This window comes from Aythya ferina, assembly GCF_964211825.1.
Source record: "Aythya ferina genome assembly, chromosome: 6".
Lineage (NCBI taxonomy): Eukaryota > Metazoa > Chordata > Aves > Anseriformes > Anatidae > Aythya > Aythya ferina.
This window is the reverse complement of record NC_140303.1, coordinates 22,018,380-22,037,173: the sequence shown is the minus strand read 5'-3', so window position 1 is coordinate 22,037,173 and position 18,794 is coordinate 22,018,380. Positions and strand designations below refer to the sequence as shown.

Sequence of the window (18,794 nt, the reverse complement as noted above, 5' to 3'; positions counted from 1 at the left end):
TGCCAAAGTGTACCTTCCTACACATCCTTTATAGGAAATACTAAGGTTGTTACAAGTGGAAGTCACAGAGGTGTCCGGCATGTTTACAGCCAAACTGAAAGTCATGCAAAATCCATCTCATTCTTGGTTTTCTTTTGAACTTGAACACAGTTCAGAATCCCAGAAATACTTTTGGCAGTGTCCCTACATTCTCAATACATGGGAACATACCACAGTTGCTTTTCTACTACAGGAAAGCATGCCTTTGTACCTTGGGAATAATTTTGTCCTTACTTCTTTCCAAATCAGTGTTAAATTTAGTCAAATACAGTTAAAAGGACTGATGTTTTGCAGGCTCCCCTCTGTGCTAACCCACTCTGCTGGTTTGAATAGGCTCCTCAAACTTCTCCCGGGATATAAAGACTTTCCGTGTTGATGAGTCTCTGCTTAATGCCATTACTGTAGTAAGTAACAAAAATACTTCATTTGAAAGTCCTCTCTTAGTAAGGGCAGAATTACTTGTGCTTGCAGATGCACAAGAGCAATGGCACAAGAACTTGTTCTGTTCTTAGAAAAAATATTACCCTGTGGTGGGTGCCAACAGTAAAGTGTCATGGATTGTGTACTGTATATTTTCTGATCAGAGGAATAAGATCAGCACTGTGTGTGACCAGGACTTTTGGAATATTTTCAGAAAGCATGGGTATGTTCATTTAATTAGGATTCCTTTGCTCCATCCTGTGCTATATTCGCTCCCCTTTCTTCTTTCGTTATCCTGTTCTCTTTCTTTATATTCTGGATTTCCTGTTCTGTACCAGCCATTACAGACAAGAAATGATAGTGGAGGGAAACTTCAGCAAGACCAGCTAAGGCAAGTAAACCAACTTTCTCATGTAAATTGCATAAACATTAACTGCAATTTTGGTATTCTTGATTCACTGCAATGCCGTCAGCAGAGCACTTAGTAAAGGTGGTGTCTACTGTAACAGTCCCAAGCAGACTGTCAGAATCATGGGCTACCTTTAGAAAAGGCTGGAGCCTAAAATGCCGGATAATCGCTGCAGAGTTGCACATGACAGCATGGAGGACTGCATGTCAGAAGAGGTTTTCCTCTTTCCATGATTTTATCAGATGGCTTCTCTGCCTTTGCACAAAGTATAGGATAATACAGACCAGTAAGTCATGCTGATAACTGGTGGCTAATGTTAAAAGAATGCAATTATCAATTTGCTGCATTGTCTTTCCATTAATGGGGCTGTGTCAGACATAGAGTTAGACAACTAAGTATCCTTCTTGTTAGCTTCATTTGTAAGATTAGTTGCCTGTTTTTATTTTTAACCTAAATAAGCATTTACTTGAATTGTGCTTTAACTTAGCTAGTACACCTCCCACAAGGTTGCCCCTCTATCACTTCTACATTCTCCTTGCTTAGCCAGAAAGTTGATGTGTGCAGACTGGTCTCAAATGCCTGGAATCCTTTATGATAATTGTCATTGATGTAAAGTAAACGTAACATGCTTCTAATCAAAACAGTAGCAATAGATGGTTGATATTCGTTCAACAGACCTGTTTCTGTGCCAAGCCAGTTATTCCAGATGAAGCATTGGTGCAGAAGATACAAGATATTACAAAACTGAGCCCATGATCCTGTACTCAGTGCAAAAGAATTCATTGAGTCAAGCCAAAAAGCATGTTTCCGTGTAGTCAAAAAAACAACAGGTGAGTCAATAGCAATTCACATTGTTCAACATGCTGTGACTGAAAAGGAGAGAAATTGGATTAAAACTAATTGTATCTTCTTTCAATTTCTCATTTGAGTGCATATGCACTTTAAAATATACATAAGATCATATAAAATACAGTATACACTTGTATGATTAAACACTGTTTGTAGCAAACTTTTGAATCCAAACTTCTTAATCCAAATTTGAAAACGAGATAGTGTTGCAGCTATTGCTGTTTCAACGGTGTATTAGAAATCAGCAAGCAGGTAAAGGAGAGAACCACAAATCAATGCTCTGCACTGAGGGAGGGTAAACAGTGCAACCATTATCATACTGTTTTAGCAGTAGCAGCCAAACAGATGATAAACTAGCATAATTGAGGACTGGTGCGGGCCCCCATCTACTAGGTAGATTATAAAGTGCTGAGATATTGCAGTGAAAAGAATGGCACCATTTAAGGAAGAAAAAAAAAAAACAGATCTGTAGGAAATCAGGCCTCATTAGCTCTGCTTCTCCTGGAACAACTTGTTTATAAGCTCAGGATTCTAAAATGCTTTCTGTGTATAATTGTTAGACTGATTAGGGGTAACAAGAAGAATGAAGTCTCACTGTCTGGCAATCAAAGCTGTTCCCCCCACCTTTCAAGTATACAATCCTATTTCAGCAGTAAAGCTTAATGTAATTGGGTTGCAACTATTTCTTTTAAAAACGTAATGATATTACTATAATTACTTAGTATAGTTTATTCACACAGTTAAAAAACATACTGTAATCTGCCTGTGGGATTAGATGATTTATGTATGTATGTGTTTGTTATATCTAGTTCAGCAGGGATTTACAAAGGTTATAAATCACTCACAAATGATTGCATAGTGATTTTACAGTATTATGACAGGACTCATTTAGACAATTCCAGGGTACTCAATAAATGCACAAAGTTTACAGAGGCATTAAAGATAACAAGTAATATAAAACAATTGAAATATGACAGAAACTCAGCATAACTTCTGTGTCTTTCTTAATTTTCAGAAGTGTAGCCAATACTTGTTCTTTTGCTTTTTAAAATATCTAGCAACATGCAAGAGGGTTTATAAAAAATGTCGTTATACTCAGCATAGCCACTTCCACTTTTACTTGAGTAGGTGTGTAATAAAACTGTTCTGTTAGCCAGAATGACCGTTATAGTAATTCAGTTTCTTTTCAAATCTGACCTTCAGCTAGCATACAAACAGTGATTGTGATTAAATGCACTCTGTACATTACTAATATTTAACATTATTTTGTCTTCACAGTGCATTTTCAATACCTAGTAAATTCAATGCCCTTTTTTTCCAGATTTTTGCATTACATTGGGAAATAAATGTGATGAGGAGCTGAGCATACACACTGGTGTCTACCAGCTGTTTTCTCTGTGGTCAGCAGTAGCTGCTGGCCAATGCATGGTAGCTAAGTACAGGTGAATGGTCTGAAAGGGAAAGCAACCTTCATGGCTGGGCAAATTGATTTATGAAAAAATAAAAGCCTTTTCTGACCCTCACTGAAATAATATTTATGTCTGCCTTGAGATAAACCCAATCCTGCTAAATAGATAGAGCACTAGCACCAGCTGGAGGGAGATTTTTAACTGCGTGTCATAATCCCTAAACTGCATTTGCTTTTAAGCTCAAGAGCTTGTCCCACAACCTCTTTGGGATGTTTCAGTTTGAGTGCTGTTCAGTACTTGGGGGTCCCAACAACTGCATCTGTTGAGTTAGTATTATTCGAGTTCTCTCTATTATTGGAATGAGCTGTCTTGTGCAACTTCCTTACAAACAAAATTCCAAATTGCCAGATTCCCATGCGTGAAGTTTTGTACACACTAAGTGCAATCAGTAAAAGCACAAATGTTTTACAATTTAAAGACAAAATTTCAAATATAAAGGCTGTTTCACGGATTTCACAAGCTAGTTTTTACTTCATATATTGTAATAAGTGAAACAATTCTATTGTATACGCTTCTAGTTTTAATCTGCTTTTGGAATGCCTAGCTTTTTTCTAGAGGAAGTAAGATCCGCATCTGATTTTCCTTGGTTCATTATTCAAACTCCAGAAGAGGTTGTAAAGGCTTAAATTACACGATAAACATTTTAAACGTTGAGGCTTGCTTTAGGAGTATGTGCAGAATATTTATAACCAGGCACATCATCTTTTTGAGCAAGTAATTTCTTAATCATGTAAATTCCAATGCCGTGGTTGTCACATATTTTATGTTCTGTACACAGCAATCTTCGCAAAGTAACTTTGCTGGAAGCAATAAACCAGCTACTCATGCCCGGGATGAATGTGAAAAGAAATGATGGCAGATGAAAAGAAGATACAGGCAGTAAGTCTATTCTACCTATTACTCAGAGCATGTTTCAGTAATTTTTCTACCCTCTGAAGATGACAGTCAAGTGAGATATGCTAGAGTGCATCTAAGCAATATGTACAGCCCTAATGCATAAAAGTTCCCTTTGAAAACATTGAAGTGAGGTGGCTGCATCCTGCTGGATGTTTTGCTTCCATACAGCAGCTGTTAGATAACTGGTAGCACTGTTTTGCTTCTTACAAGCTAGGTGATTTAAAATACAGTTCTCATGAGAGTGGGCAATGTTCTTAAGTGTTAAAAAGAGTAAGCAGCACCAGACTTAGGTGGTCAAGTGTAAGATGAGGAAGACATAGAAATAGGGTTCGGTTGTGTGGCTTTTCCCCTACCCCCAGCATAAGATTATACATGTGAAGCATGAACAATGAGGGCTGCTCTAATTCCATTAGTAAATAGAAGACCGACAATTTTTAATATGTAATATAATGGGTAAAACCTATTTTGTATCATACACTAAAGACCATAAATATAAAACCAGGCTTCAAAAAGGATAAATAAATGCAGCAGAAGCATAAGGAAAAAAAAAAAAAGTTAGCTACCAAGTATTTTCCTACCACCTGTAGAAAGTAAGAGGGTAATCTGGCTCTCATGTTTCAGAAAAAGATGTATTTTTCAAAAATAGTTATGGCTAGTACAAAGGTTTGGTTTGTGTTGGTTTGGTTTGTTGTTTTTTGTTGTTTGTTTTTTTTTGTTTTGTTTTTTTTAACATTGTGCAACAACCCCACTCACCTCCCACATCCCTGCTCCTTGGGCTTCCACTTTTGGGCTGGCTGTCTAACAATATGAACAGAAATACTATGCTAACCATGTTTGAGAACTCATGAAACAAAGGCCTTAAATCAAAATTTAGCTACTTGCTACTGGATTTGCATTTACATGTCTGGAGCCACTCAGGTAAGCAGTTGATTATAATGTTGTTCCAAGAATGATCAAAAATGCCTCTAGATGATAGTGGACTAAAACATGGTTTTCATTATTTTTCTTTATTTAAAGATTAGAGTAAGACATGAATAAATAGATACTTACACAATACACAAAGGAAAAATAAGAAGCGCTCTATAGCTAGGAACAGATTCATAAGCTAAGTTTAGGCGGACTGTTTATAAGATAAAGCAGTGAAAGCCTTTCTGATATTGGCAACAAATGCAGAAAAGTTGTTAGTTTCTCTCACTTTCTGCTGGAACTCTGCTATACAATCCAGAGGAGGAGTACAGGAAGTCACTAAAAATGACAAAAATTTTAAAAAATTAGACTTACAAAAAATTCACTATTAGTGTTTTTTTCTGGGCCTATGAAATATAATGTCATCTGCTATATTTGTATGTTTTAGTTTGTCATTATTTTTTGAGTAATCTATTAAATTATTTTCCTTCAGTGAAGACAAAGCCTCAAAAGAGCATACAATTCTTTTTGATTTTCAGTCCTCCCACTCAGTGTTGTGCTCCTGCTTCAGTTGTTAGAGCAGTTCTCAGCCTAACTCAAAAACTGAGACACATTCCTAAACATTTTTGTTGCTCTGCAGGTGTGAAGACTGAAAATTGATGTAGCCCAGCATGTGATAAACTTTTTATTTCAGCCCCATTTAGACTTGAATTAGTAAAAAGTGCAGTCTGCTGTGTCCATACCTAGAGGCATAGCAGAGTCTGGAATATTCTTCTAGAAGCAACTCAGCACAGTACTCAAGTTACTGCTGCTGGTCTTTGCTATCTTGAGTTAAGATCTGGAAGGCTGTATCTCTGCAAAGAGGAATTCTGCATTTCTAGTTTCAATCCTTCTCCTATATCACACAATAGTAGGGAATCAATAGTGGGGAACAAATTTTTTTCTCTCCTATTGGCTTCTCGAGCAGATTGAAATACACCTGTCAGCATAGACAGGTGTATTCTTGCGTAAGAGTAAGAGGCAACAAGTATCTGTCCCTGTATCTCTCTACTTTGTACCAAGCAAAGCAGCAAACAGCAATTCCATAAACGGAGGAGTGTATGTTTTCATATAAACAAGAGAAACTATATTAAGGTATATTAATGCTGCAAAGTTTTCCATGCATAAATTAGAAGACAAAGATGACAATTTTTTTTTCCAAATATAGAGATCAGATTCTGTCCTCTTATTTACAAATTTAAAGTCCACGTACCTTCATAATCTCCTTGGTCATTTATGGAAAGGGTAAACACATACGGCTTGTCAGGATCTTTATGGTCAATATGTCTGAATATAAACTGTAACTGTTCATCTAAAGCAAATACAAACAGAATTCATTAACGCTTCACTTAATAGTCACAGTGATGAATAAAAATCACAATATTACATTGTTTTAATTAATGCTTACAATACTTGCAAATTCAGTAAACTTTTTTCCTTTACAAGACAAATATGTTTTAATATACCATCTTCTGCCATTTGAGGAACAACGGTAATATCTGAGCTAAGGAGTGGGAATAACTCACTTGGAGTTGGCAAAGTTACCAACCATTATCTTCCTCAGATTTGCAAAGACATCTGAACTGCTCTTCAGTAACAAAAGCAGCTGTGAGCAAGAGCTACAGTCCAAGGCCAAGACTATGGCTGCTAATCAACCAGCACTCATGGTCAGCGAGTGTGTAATTGAGAGGAAGATGACTCAATGTAATACACTAGTCTACTGCCGAGTAGATGTACCTCCAAGGCAATTCTTCAGTTGCATGAGCTGCTACATCCTTTGCTACATAATTCAGCATAAACCACATTGTATCACTGCATATGGAACTAACGAAACTGCAGGAACATACCATGAATTCTACGTATTTCCAATCCAAGCCGCTCTTCAAACAACTCTTTAGACTTGCAAAGTCGTTCCACTCTCTCCTTAGCGGCCTTGTTTTTAGATGATACCACTAGGATTTTAAAAGCCACAAGAAGTACCAAGTAAAAATCAGTAAAGCACAAGAACAAAAATAAACAGTAGTAAAGCCCATCAAGAGCAAGCGATAAAAACACTTCCTCCTCTAATTAAAAACTCTCACCTTCCTTTTTCTTCATCAACTCTTCTTTAAGTTCTTGGATACTGTCAGTCAACTCCTTCTTTTGCTCTTCTTCATGGTTTAGGTTAGATTTTATTTCTGTCAACTGCTCTTGATTTTCTGATATGTGTTTATTCTGCTGAAGAATCTCTGAAAGGAAGCAAGAAAATATGAACATTTACAGCTGATGAATTAGGCTCCCACTAGTTAGCACTCATCTATACAGTTTGAGGTGACTGAATAAGATCTAATGAAGTGCATACTGTAAGCATCAAGTATCAGGATGAAGTAAAAGTTACTCAGAAGTAAAGCTATGAAGTCAGCAGCTCCTCTGATACTGTCTGTATCACATGCAGTCTGTTTCTGCTGCCAGACACAACTCGTATCTTCAAAGCACAAGGACGGTTGATCTTGTTCAGAGACAAATTGACAAAAAGTACAGAATGGTAATGCTGACTGATATTCCATGTGGCAACTATATTTACTTGAGATTCTGAAGTTCAGTTACGGAATTCAGAGCAGTTAATCCTGGACTGATAAGCTGACCGTATTCTGTTTTTATCATGCAGGAGACGTAACTAACCTCACAACATTTAACTAACAGTTTGCAATATTTTACTAAGTAACAATTTTTCTATTGCAGTCAGCAAGTTCTGGTACTTTGTTGTTTTAAGTGTAATCACTTATTCATTCTTCAGCACCAAGAATGCTACAGAGAAAACTTTTAACAAATCTTTATCCTTTTGTGTCATCAGTGAAATTCTCCAGCAAGTTGCTTTTGACTTGCAGTTTGCATCCTGTAACTGCATGTTTGGTTTGTGTTCTATCTTCGTTCTGACTTCACAGGTTACCTTTTAAAAGGGAAGTTAAACGTTATTTAGCTGCGTTGTTAATTTTAGAAGTACTACATAGTAAGTAAAGCACCGTACCGTTTCTATACTCCTGAATTTTATCAATCATCAGGTCCCCTTCTTTCAGCTTCTTGGCCCATTTCTCTGTAAGGACAAGAGACTTGTTACCCGAAGAAGCCTGGGGATGGCTTAGAGAAAGCGGGGGTGCAAGGACCGCGCCGCCTCCTCACCCGAGAGCACCTTCAGGGACTCCTTGCACGAGTCCCTCAGCGCTAGGGTCTGCTGCAGCTGCTCCGTGCCGTAAACGCCCTTCAGCTCGGCCCAGAACTCCTTCATTTCCCTCTCAACGAGCGTTATTTCGTCCTCTGCCTTTACGGTGGCCATGGTCACGGGGCAGCGGCTGCAGGCCACAGCCGGGCTCCTCCGCCGGGCTCCTCCGCCGGGCCGCAGCCGCCTTCAAACCGCCGCCGCCTTCCCGCCCGCCCAACGGCCGCTCTCCCACTGGCCGACGCTCTCGCCCGCCTTACAACAAGCCCGCCGCTGATTGGCTCAAGCTGCAGTCGCCCGTTGGGAGCCGCCGGGGCGGTAACGGCTGTGAGGGGCTGTGAGGGGCCGGTCCCGCCCCGCCCCGCCCCGCCACACGGAGGCCGCCCGGGCGGAGCCGCCCTGTCAGGGCAGGCAGAGGGGGCGGTGAGGTGGGGGGGGGGGGCGCCGAGGCGGTGGAGCTGCCGTCCCTGTCCCGCAGCCTGTCCCCGGGGCGGCCCAGCGGTGAGGCGCGGGCTGGGGCTCTCCCGGGCGGCCTGCAGCTGCCCGAGCCGCCTCAGGAGCGCGGCGCAGCAGCACTGCCCGCCCCCCCCGCACCCTGGGACGGCGCAGGGCTGGGGCAGGCACCAGCTGTGACCCCAGGTGGCAGCCCTCATCTCGTCAGGGAGGCTGCTCAGCGTCTGTGCCCACAGCTAGCGAATTGCTGGCTTCAGCTTGCTCAGGTGTTACTCAGGTGATCTCAGAATAGCATAGACTTAATACAGCTTTGAGGATCGCTCTGAAACCATTCATTATTCTAGTAATTTCCTTGTAACTACTACTAACGAGGACTGATTAGATGAAGGTGGCTGACCAAGAGAAAGCAGCTGGTTCACATTAGCATTTGCTTAAAGCTCCCCGGGTCAGCCTAGCCACAGAGCAGTCCGACCTCCGCTAGGGCAGTATGGGGCTGGTGAGCACTGCTGGAAGGCCTGAAATGTGGAAAGAAAGTAAGAGCTTCCTAAATACCTCTCTTTTTAAATATATAATTAAGTTACATCTTCTCAGGGGTTCTATTTGGAAAATGTTCATTCCTAAGAAAATAGTTGTCTGTTGTTGTATACGGTGTTTACTTGTGAACTGACTAAATTGCTAGTTAGTCCTTGTAGCTGGTCCAGTGCCAATGAAAACACTGATGTGGAAATCAATGTTATTGTTCAATTAACTAAACATAATGCAGCAGAAAGCTAGACCCAGTACATAGGACGCCATTAACAGCATTTTAGAAAATGTTTACTTTGATGGTTTTTCCTTCCCTTGCAAACATTTGCTTAGCAACGTCTGACATGGGTTATGTAACACCTGCTCTGATGTGTAGGTGTAAAGGAGATACAAACATCTTGTCCTCCCTTCTGTGGTTAATCAGTGTGATTTTTGATTCTATGTTATTATTACCAAGAATACAGAGAGTCTCTGTTTTTACATGTCTTGGAAAATAAACTGAGAAGCTATCAATAAATTAAAAACTCTTTATGTGAACAGGTGTGATTTTAAAGGGTTATGCATTGCACAAGGAGCTCATTTGCTCATGTAGAGACCAAGCACTGGTCTTGGATTGTGTAAAGACCACAAACAAATCAAAAGCTTTGATTAAAAACTTAATGCATGCACTTCCTGACTATTTTATACAGATCACTGGTGTTTCTTACATTTCTGCTTGCTTAAAAATGGCAAATAGTTTTATTTCTTATATATCTCAAGTGACTTAGAAAGACTACAGGTATTACAGATGCATTTTGCAGTGCTTTGTGTAGAAAAGTAGGGAGTAAAAGCCTATTGAGGAAGCAGTTCTCAACTGTTGGAGTTGAAACAAGTTCTTAAATACAGTATTTCCACGCATGTTTCTCCATCTTTTCTTTGCTCGTCACTGAAGTTAAAAAGAGCTTTAGTATCAGAATTTTATAGATTGCCAAATATCACATGCAGGACAGCGGATGACATGCTGTTGATTGCCTGCAGGATGAGGCAGGACCCAGAGCAGGGCAGGCAGATGAGAACATTGCTTGTACTGCCTCGCTCATACAAACCTTCTCATCTATTCCAAAAACTTCCTTCTTGCTTTTTTTGTCGATTGTGGGTTTATTTAGTTTTAAAATGTTTTTGTAAACATGACTGTATGTCCAAGAAGTACGTGCTGCTGAAACAGGCAGAAGAAATAGGAGAAAATTAAAGCTTATGTTTGCTGCTAGCTGTTAACAGCATAATTCTGTCTTGATTATGTCTAAGGTGCTTATCTGTCTAAGCAGTAGGATAATTAGCAGTGTATGAATCAGCAGCAAAATATTTGCAATGAAAATTAATATCAGGACGTTGGTATTAAAAGGTTACTTTACCGAGGTGTTGCCAAGACATGCCTTCCAAGATTACATCTACCACATTTTGGGGGCACCAAAGTGTGCCTGAATGGTTCAGTCTGAGAAGGAGGATTCAGCCTGAGCAGATGCAGCACTGTCCCAGTGCTAGCCAGGGGTGGACTTTTTAATATTCAGAAATAATGCAAACAAGTTACTGAAATGGTCCTGCACGTCTTGTATGAGAGAGACTAGAAGGTGACCTCTTCTGTTGGTGGTCTCTTCAGAGGACATTGCATTGTACCTTGATGGAAACTTACTGCAAAATAATTTTTCCTAATAGAGCAATAATTATTTACCTTATTACAGTTGCTGTCTTAAATAAGTACTATAAATAAGATAGCTGTTACTCAGCCACTGACTTGATATTTACATGAATGCTTAGAGCTAATTATTTATAAACTAGACTGAAAAGTAGATGAAAGCTTCAGGTTCTCCACTTCTTTTACACACTAAACCCAGATATGTACAAAAGAGTGATTGTTGTTGTTGTTATAAATTCTACTGATCTTTAAAGGAGGAATGCTTTAAATTTGTAGCAAAGGGGCATTTCCTCTAGTACTAACATGTGAAAAGCTATGTGGGAAAGATGTTTCTGAAGAAATCACTTATTGGGAAAGTTAGGTCCTACCAGATCATTTGCGTGGCCCCATCCTGGGCACCCTGAAGAGTACTAAGCTGTAGGGCTTGGCAAGAGACAAACCTCCCCAAAGATCTGCAGCCAGAAAGCTAGGAAATATTTATGTTGAAGTATACTGAAATTTAGTTTTTAAGAAGGTTTTCTATGAAATGAAGGGACACGTATTGAGGTGGATATTTGTTCAACGTACAGAAAAGTATTTTAGTAGTTATTTCAGAAACAGTCTGTGGAATTTTAAATCTTTTTTTTTTAATTTTAAGGTCTTCTTCATGGCTTGCTGCGAGTGATAGCAGTAAACAGTATAGGATTTACATCTGCTAAGATGTTTCTAAAAGCAGACTATTAATAGCTAGGTAAAGGTGATACTGTGTCAGAAGAGAGGTCTCCTAAGTCCATTCAATTATCACGCCTTATTTGTTGATTCTGCTTTGGGTTTCCGTGTGACTTCCCTGACTACACATCATCAAGCTGCGTTAAGCTGTTAAGTCTCTCCTCAGCAAAGGCGGTGAGGCAGCCCGCATCTCTGTCGGTGCGGCTTGTGCTGTTCAGCCTGGGCGCCACGCAGAAAGTGGCAGGGAAGTGCTTGGTGACTGTGTACAGCTGCTTGTTTTCTGCTTGTGGTTGTTTCAGAAGCACAGGATACCTTTAATGGAAGATAGGCCTGAATATTAGAGCCAGATACAGAACTCTGCTTGTTCCCTTGCATAGGACTGCCTGTCAGACAAGAGTATCGTCAGACTTTTGGCATCCATTTAATCTCTGGGAAAAGTGTTTCTTCTGTAGCCACCTCCCAGGTGAACACGATCTTTTCCTATGCTGCAGTTATTAATATTAAAGTTGCTAGGTCTGATGCGCTAATACATTATTTGCTGTGTACTCTTAAAATCCCAGTGTCTGGAAGAATCTGCCCCTCCTCTTGGCCATTCATCCAGAAGAAGCCAAGGGCTTCCCATTGAAATACTACAGGAAATCACTGCCAGCCACCCATTTGGCAAAGGTCTCATTTCTGCTGGGCTGGGCACCAAGAAGGGGTCAGGCTTCAGCTCCTCCTGGCAGAGGTGTGCAGCACCCCCATGGTGTAAGCAATGTGCAAGGCTGGTGATGCTGCGTGAGATGATTCTGAGACAAAGCTTCATCTGCAGTGTGCCCTGATTAACGTGGCCTCTTGTACAAAGGAAATGGTTGCTTTTTTGTGCTTTGAGAAAACTGCTTTAAGAGTGGATCTAGTGTCCGACAGAATCATTAATGTATGGATGATGGCTGTATTTTCCTGGACTGAAAATGTGTTGTGCACAAACAGAATAGTTGCCAAATTCAGTTTCAAACTGAAATGAACAGCTTTAATGACAGTTCTGCAGAGACCAATCATTTGTGTATTCTTTCTATCCTTTATAGAGGCAACACTTAATGAAGTATACACACTACTAATGTCCATCCTGCAGAGAAATGAACTGTGAAAAAATTCAAGCAAACATGTTCCAACTGTTCACACAAAGGATTGCATAAGTCACGCATTGTGTTTCCACAAAACTTTCCCCACAATTTGCTGCTGACCAGCATGTACTTCACTTAGTTTCCTCCAATTAAAATTTGCAAACAGAAAAGCTTTCCAGTGCTAACAGACTCATGTGCTTTCCTGGAGATTTGGAGCCACGTGTTCCAGGAATGGCTGGGTACACCCCACCGATACGATATAAAGGCAACGTCAATCACCTTCTCTCACTTTTTAATAGTTCCCTTCCATGGTTCTCGTTCTCCCTAGAAACTTAAGATTAAAGGAACTTTGCTATATTTCAAGTACAGTCTAACCAATTAAGATGGATCTCCTTCATAGCAATGGCGTGCTTATCATTCAGCATTTACAGAGGGACTACAGGGCTTATCAGGATTTTCTTAATTTTATGTCACATGTTGGAGATCCTCGCAATATATTTTCAATTTATTTTCCTCTCTGGTTTCAACTCAACCAAGTGGTTGGTACTAAAATGATATGGGTGGCTGTCATTGGTGATTGGTTCAACCTCATATTTAAATGGTAAGAAGTCATGTTTATTGTAAAATTTGCTATTTCTAATGATGGTTACTGCATGTTCCTCAAGTTTAGAAAACATTCTGCAAACGGTGTAGTGGTAGACTTTCCTTGTACTCCTAAACTAGGAATTCACACTGAAGTTATTTAAGGTGTGTTTGAAATTAAATTTTGATAAGACAAGAGGAACCTATAGCACTATTATGGAATAATTTTGGCAGCATAGTTCTTTGTATTCATTGTAAGTTTATTTATCATGCTTTGTGGAGGTGTTCTTATATAAAAATATTTTTATTGCATCTTTGCTTCATTTCACTTTTTTTTTTTTTTTAATTATTATTAGGATTTTATTTGGTCATCGTCCATACTGGTGGGTGCACGAAACAGTGATTTATCCCAATCAGTCAAGTCCATGCCTTGAACAGTTTCCTATAACATGTGAAACTGGACCAGGTAAGAAATGTTGGAGATCACATTGATACATTTAACACAATGTTTTCTGGAGGGGGGAGAGGATGTGACTTATGATGATTTTGTATTATGTAGAAATTTTGAGGTGGCCTATGCATATGTAACTTGTATGTTGTATGCTACAGCCCTGAGGGGGTTCTGGTGTTTATAGAAACAAGATGTCAGAATAACATCGCAGGTTTCAGCATGAGTATTTGTTAAATTAGACTTGTGGCCACTCAAATTGATGGAGATGTATTTAACCACGAGTAGCTGAGGTATGCCATACATTGAGGAATATGACAGAAATACAGCAGTTTGACACATTCCCTGTAAGCATGTTCCTGCAGGAGAAATACACATTACTCAAATTTGTCATCCCATATTTTTTAATGCTTCTCTGACTCTCTGGGGAAAAATTTATGGGCAACTAAACCTGTACCAATATGACAACGTTGTAAATACATCAGTATTCAACTAATAACTTGATGCTCTGTTTTTTAATCATAATTAAAGTCTAAGTCATGGAAAAATAGTATGCTTTCTGGTCAAGATACCAGCTCACCCCAATATGGGTAAACTGTTACCTACTTGATTTCTGGCTAAAGTTCTGGACTCTGTATAGATGAGTTTTCTGAAAAATTAAGAAATTAAACTTTTGAGATGTAACTGACAACATCCTTTGAGGTTTTGTTAACCTTTTCCCCCTCCCCTAAATGATTAGCTGCCTGAGTAACTGACAGTGGGTATTTTCTTTATGCCAAAGTTATAGTTGTCATTTTTAACTTGAACTTTTCCTTTTTGTCTTTATTAGGAAGCCCATCTGGGCATGCCATGGGATCCTCCTGCGTCTGGTATGTAATGGTAACAGCAGCACTTAGCTACACAGTAAGGTGGAAGGACAAATCAGCAGTTACCCTTCACAGGTCAGCATCTCTCTGTTATTGTAATTCATTCTGATGTTTATTTGCATGTTATGTTTTTAACGGGCTCATTTTAACAACATATTCAGTCAGTTTTATCCAGTTTGTAAAAACAAGCAAACAAAAAAAAAAAAAAAAAAACAACTTTATTATGGTTTACTTCAACTGAAGTCAAATAATATTAAGAAGATTTGTGCATTTCTATATGTTGGTGTTTATTAACTTAGGGTTATTGCATCACGGTATCTGTGATTCAGCTCCTATTAAGGACTGTCAGGTCTTTTGTGTCAGATATGTAAAAACATTTAATATAATTCAAAATATTTTATCTTTTGGTTAGTACATAAATTTACTGCTTTGATCAGTCATTGATCCGTTTTAAAGGAAACACAAAATACTGGCAGAGTTCAGTGTACCATGTTATTCAGCTCTGCAGGGAAGCCTTTTAATTACTTTGGTTGTACTTTCCAAGCTTTATGAGATTGTTCCCATGTTATGTGGATTTTGTCATCAAAATAACGATCTTTTGTGTTTAAATATGCTGTCATGATGCTAAATATGTTCAAAGTGCTAATTTAACTTGCCACTGATGCCTTTCATCACTGGATGTAGCTGCAAGAACAACCTCTCTCACTAGTATTTTAGTACTGACTTTACTCTTTGATCCTATGATTCTAAACTTTTCCGCTTGTAAACCTCTGCTTGGGAAGAATATGAGCCCAATACAACCAGGCGTGTTGTAAATTACTATGTGAAATATCTCAATTTTTAAGCATCTTCATTTTCCCTTTCAGACTGACATGGTCATTACTCTGGAGTATTTTTTGGATTATCCAGATCAGTGTGTGCATCTCAAGAGTATTCATAGCAACACATTTCCCTCATCAAGTTATTCTCGGAGTATTTGCCGGTAATGTTGCTAATTTTACTATTTTTTTCATTATATATGCAAAATCTAAACATCCTGAAATATGATATGTTAAAAAGATTTTCAGTAGTGCTACTCAACCTGCAGCTGCAGTGGTGCTCTGCACTCTGGAAGATCAAGGTTTGCTGACAGTCTGTCTTGTAATTGCCTTCCGTACTTGCAAGACAGTTTGTATCTGATGTCTGTGACTCACACAGGAGGCGAGACCTGCTCCAGATGACAGCCAACTCCAACTGCATTATTGCCACAGGCAATATGCTACACAGTGTTTACTGATACAGGCTAGCACTATAGTTTTTGTACTGGCTACATCTGATCTTCATCTGTGCTGCCTGGGTGGAAGGTAGCAGGGAGGAAATAGCTCCTATATGGCTCTACTTTCCTCTCAGGAGGAATTTATTTGTTGCTGTTCATTTCAAGTGGGGTCCGAGGCAAACCAGTATGTATGCAGTTGGGCCAGAGATCTGGGGTAGAACTGAGAAAAAGCTGTCAGCAGTACAAACTCCCCAGGGGAATTTAGGAAGATTAAGTATGTGGGGGTGATGTTTGTTGTTTTTATTTGTATGTTTCAGATTGGTATCTGGCATGTTCAAACGATGAACAGTATCTCTAGTAGCTCTCAGATCTTGAGGAGGGTGACCAGAGCATGGAGTAGGGGCTGTCTGCTCCCATTCTCTTTAACGTATGCAGAGAAGGCTGTGCAGCACTGTTAACAGCTTGCAGTCCAGCTGTCCCTTTTCACAACCAGGATAAAATGAATAAGAAAGAGTATAGTTGCATTCTGTGGCTTTTCCTTCAATGCTTAAAGCCTGTGTGGGAACTGGTATTGAAAGGTGCATTGCTGAGGCCAGCCTTTGAGCAGAGGACTCTTCTAGAAAAGGAATGTTCTAGTTTACATCCCATATTTGATAGGGTGTCATCTGGGAGATACAGTCAAGCCTAAGGCATGTCTCAGATACAGAACACGCAGTGTTTGGCATTTTATGTTTTTTCTTTTTCAATTTATCAGGTATGAGTGGGAGACTTGTGTGTGTGTGTACCACAGGACTGGTTAATTCTGTGCGTGTATATATATATGCATGTATGTATATTCTGTCTTCAAAAGTCAAATTCTACACAGGCAGTGTAAAAAGTGCTTCTTCAACATGTAAGCGTGTTGTTCACTGTAACACTGACTTTGTAATCCACAGGCATACTTGTGGCGGAAGCATTTGAGCATGCCCCTGCTATTCAGACAGCAAGCCTGAGAACGTACATCAAGACAAACCTGTTTCTTTTCATCTTTGCCCTTGGGTTTTACCTAGTCCTCAAGCTTCTTGATATTGACTTGTTATGGTCTGTTCCGAAGGCCAAGAAGTGGTGTGCCAATCCAGACTGGATAAACATCGACACTACTCCATTTGCTGGACTGGTGAGGAATTTAGGTGCACTCTTTGGCCTAGGTCTCGGTATTAATTCTGAAATGTTCATCGCAAGCTGCAAAGGTAAAAATAGCTGTAAGATAAGCTTCCGCATATTGTGTATAGCTGCTTCTTTAGCAACACTGCAGCTGTATAATGTCGTTAAGATACCTACTCATACTGAGTGTTTGTTTTACATTCTCTCTTTTTGTAAGAGTGCAGCTATGCCTCTGACTGTAGTTGCCTTGGTTCCATACTGTGTCCACTCATTAATGAGGACAACTGAAAAGAAACTTAATTAGATAAGTTTTCGAAATGATTGGCAATGTAAGGATGGATATGAGCTGTTCAAGAACCCTCTGCAAAGACAGTTCTGCTAACTCATTTTATCCAAGGGAGATGCCACTGCATCTTTGATGTGTTCTTGGTAAGTAGCCAGTGTATCTAACATCTGCACATTCAGGAGTGACTTTGGCAGCTCAAAAACATTAAGTAGCTGCTGACTTTATTCTTAGAAATATTGTAATGAAGGATACTGCAGTATGGTTTTCTAACAATACTCTGAGTCATGCTGAAGTTTTAAAGTATAATTGAATAGTTTTGTTTAGCTACTTGGTGGTCTTTTAATTCTGTCCACAAACTAGATGGTGCTTCAGTTGTATATAGTGATATTCAATATTTTTGATTTTTTATAGAGATACTGTGTGCTAAACTGCTAGCTAAGGGTGTGACAGTATTATACCACCTACAACTGTACAGCTGGCCCTATGAACTGTGAAAAGGCGAACGTAATTATAAGAAAAGCTTTCTATAGGCTTAACTTATTGAGCTTCCTGAGCAAAACAGCTTCTGATTAAGCCTGATGAGGAAAAACATTTAAATTTGTCTCAATTAGACTCTGTAGAATATATCATTGCATTACTGTGTTTTTTTCATTTTTACTGTTTAAAAATGTCATATAAATCATGAATGCTAATTATTATACCTTTGATGTTAAAAATGCATGTGTATGATGTGGAAAGTATTTGAGTCCTCTACTATACAGAACAACAAATGAAGAAAGTTATCAATCGTGAAATTATCTTGGCATATTCCCTCAAGATTGTTGTTCATGCTTCTGTACTGCAAAGGTAAATTCGTCTAATTCTCTCGGTTTGAAAGTCACAAGCCTGAATCAGTTAGTGGTTATGTAAATCAAGAAAATGAAATTGCAGAGTAAATCATTGCATATTTATATTCTTGTATGCTTAGTTTATTTAAGCACAGGAGTAACTAATATTTTAAATATGTTTGTTATATAAAACTAATGCTCTAAATATATACACGGTCAGATATTTTTCCCTTTTTATTCATTATTTAGCACCTATTGTTGCATATTCTCTTTCACTGCACAATCTCTAAGCACTACTTTCCTTATAGTACTGAGTATATGTGCAATGTAAGGTTATAACAATATGGGTAATTAGGGCTGTCTGTGTGAGATCTGGTAACAAGGCTTAGAAGATGGAAGTCTAAAAGCAATAGTATGCTTACAATTAGTGCTGGGATGACAGAAATGTGAAGAATCTCATTTAATTAGGAAAACAAGGTGAATAATTTTGGGTTGGCCCTTGGGAATGCACGTGATATAAATTACAGAGGCAAACAGAATCATTGAGGTTGGAAACGACCTGTAAGATCATCTAGTCCAATCTTTAACCTAACAGTGCCAACGTGAAACAGGCTCTAATGATTAAAGCAGACAGCCAACAACGCAGCTTCCTTACTCATTTTCAGTTAAGGATTAAATACGCTTCTTTAGAAAAAAATAGCA

The 18,794-nt window shown here is 39.1% G+C and overlaps 2 protein-coding genes across 5 annotated transcripts; one reads left to right on the top strand and one right to left on the bottom strand.

Moving 5' to 3' along the window:
• Positions 1-465: 465 nt before the first annotated feature.
• Positions 466-18,318, top strand: G6PC2 (glucose-6-phosphatase catalytic subunit 2). Of its 4 annotated transcripts, XM_084523194.1 has the most exons (7): positions 8,653-9,210; positions 11,960-12,045; positions 12,143-13,286; positions 13,624-13,733; positions 14,545-14,656; positions 15,448-15,563; positions 16,772-18,318. In XM_084523194.1, the coding sequence occupies exons 3-7, from the start codon at positions 13,069-13,071 to the stop codon at positions 17,281-17,283; spliced, it is 1,068 nt and encodes a 355-aa protein (XP_084379320.1). In that variant the 5' UTR covers positions 8,653-9,210; positions 11,960-12,045; positions 12,143-13,068; the 3' UTR covers positions 17,284-18,318. The 4 variants fall into 4 exon arrangements, with proteins under 4 accessions (XP_084379322.1, XP_084379323.1, XP_084379320.1 ...); XM_084523196.1 differs by lacking the exons at positions 8,653-9,210; positions 11,960-12,045; positions 12,143-13,286 and adding exons at positions 466-1,698; positions 3,965-4,065; XM_084523195.1 differs by lacking the exon at positions 8,653-9,210 and having other exon boundaries at positions 11,957-12,045.
• On the bottom strand, positions 5,072-8,455 carry SPC25 (SPC25 component of NDC80 kinetochore complex). The gene is made up of 6 exons (XM_084523205.1): positions 8,188-8,455; positions 8,036-8,101; positions 7,110-7,256; positions 6,876-6,980; positions 6,242-6,340; positions 5,072-5,328 (listed from the first exon to the last, which is right to left on the bottom strand). Exons 1-6 carry the CDS (start codon positions 8,339-8,341, stop codon positions 5,195-5,197), a joined length of 705 nt encoding a protein of 234 aa, XP_084379331.1. The 5' UTR covers positions 8,342-8,455; the 3' UTR covers positions 5,072-5,194.
• Positions 18,319-18,794: the final 476 nt, after the last annotated feature.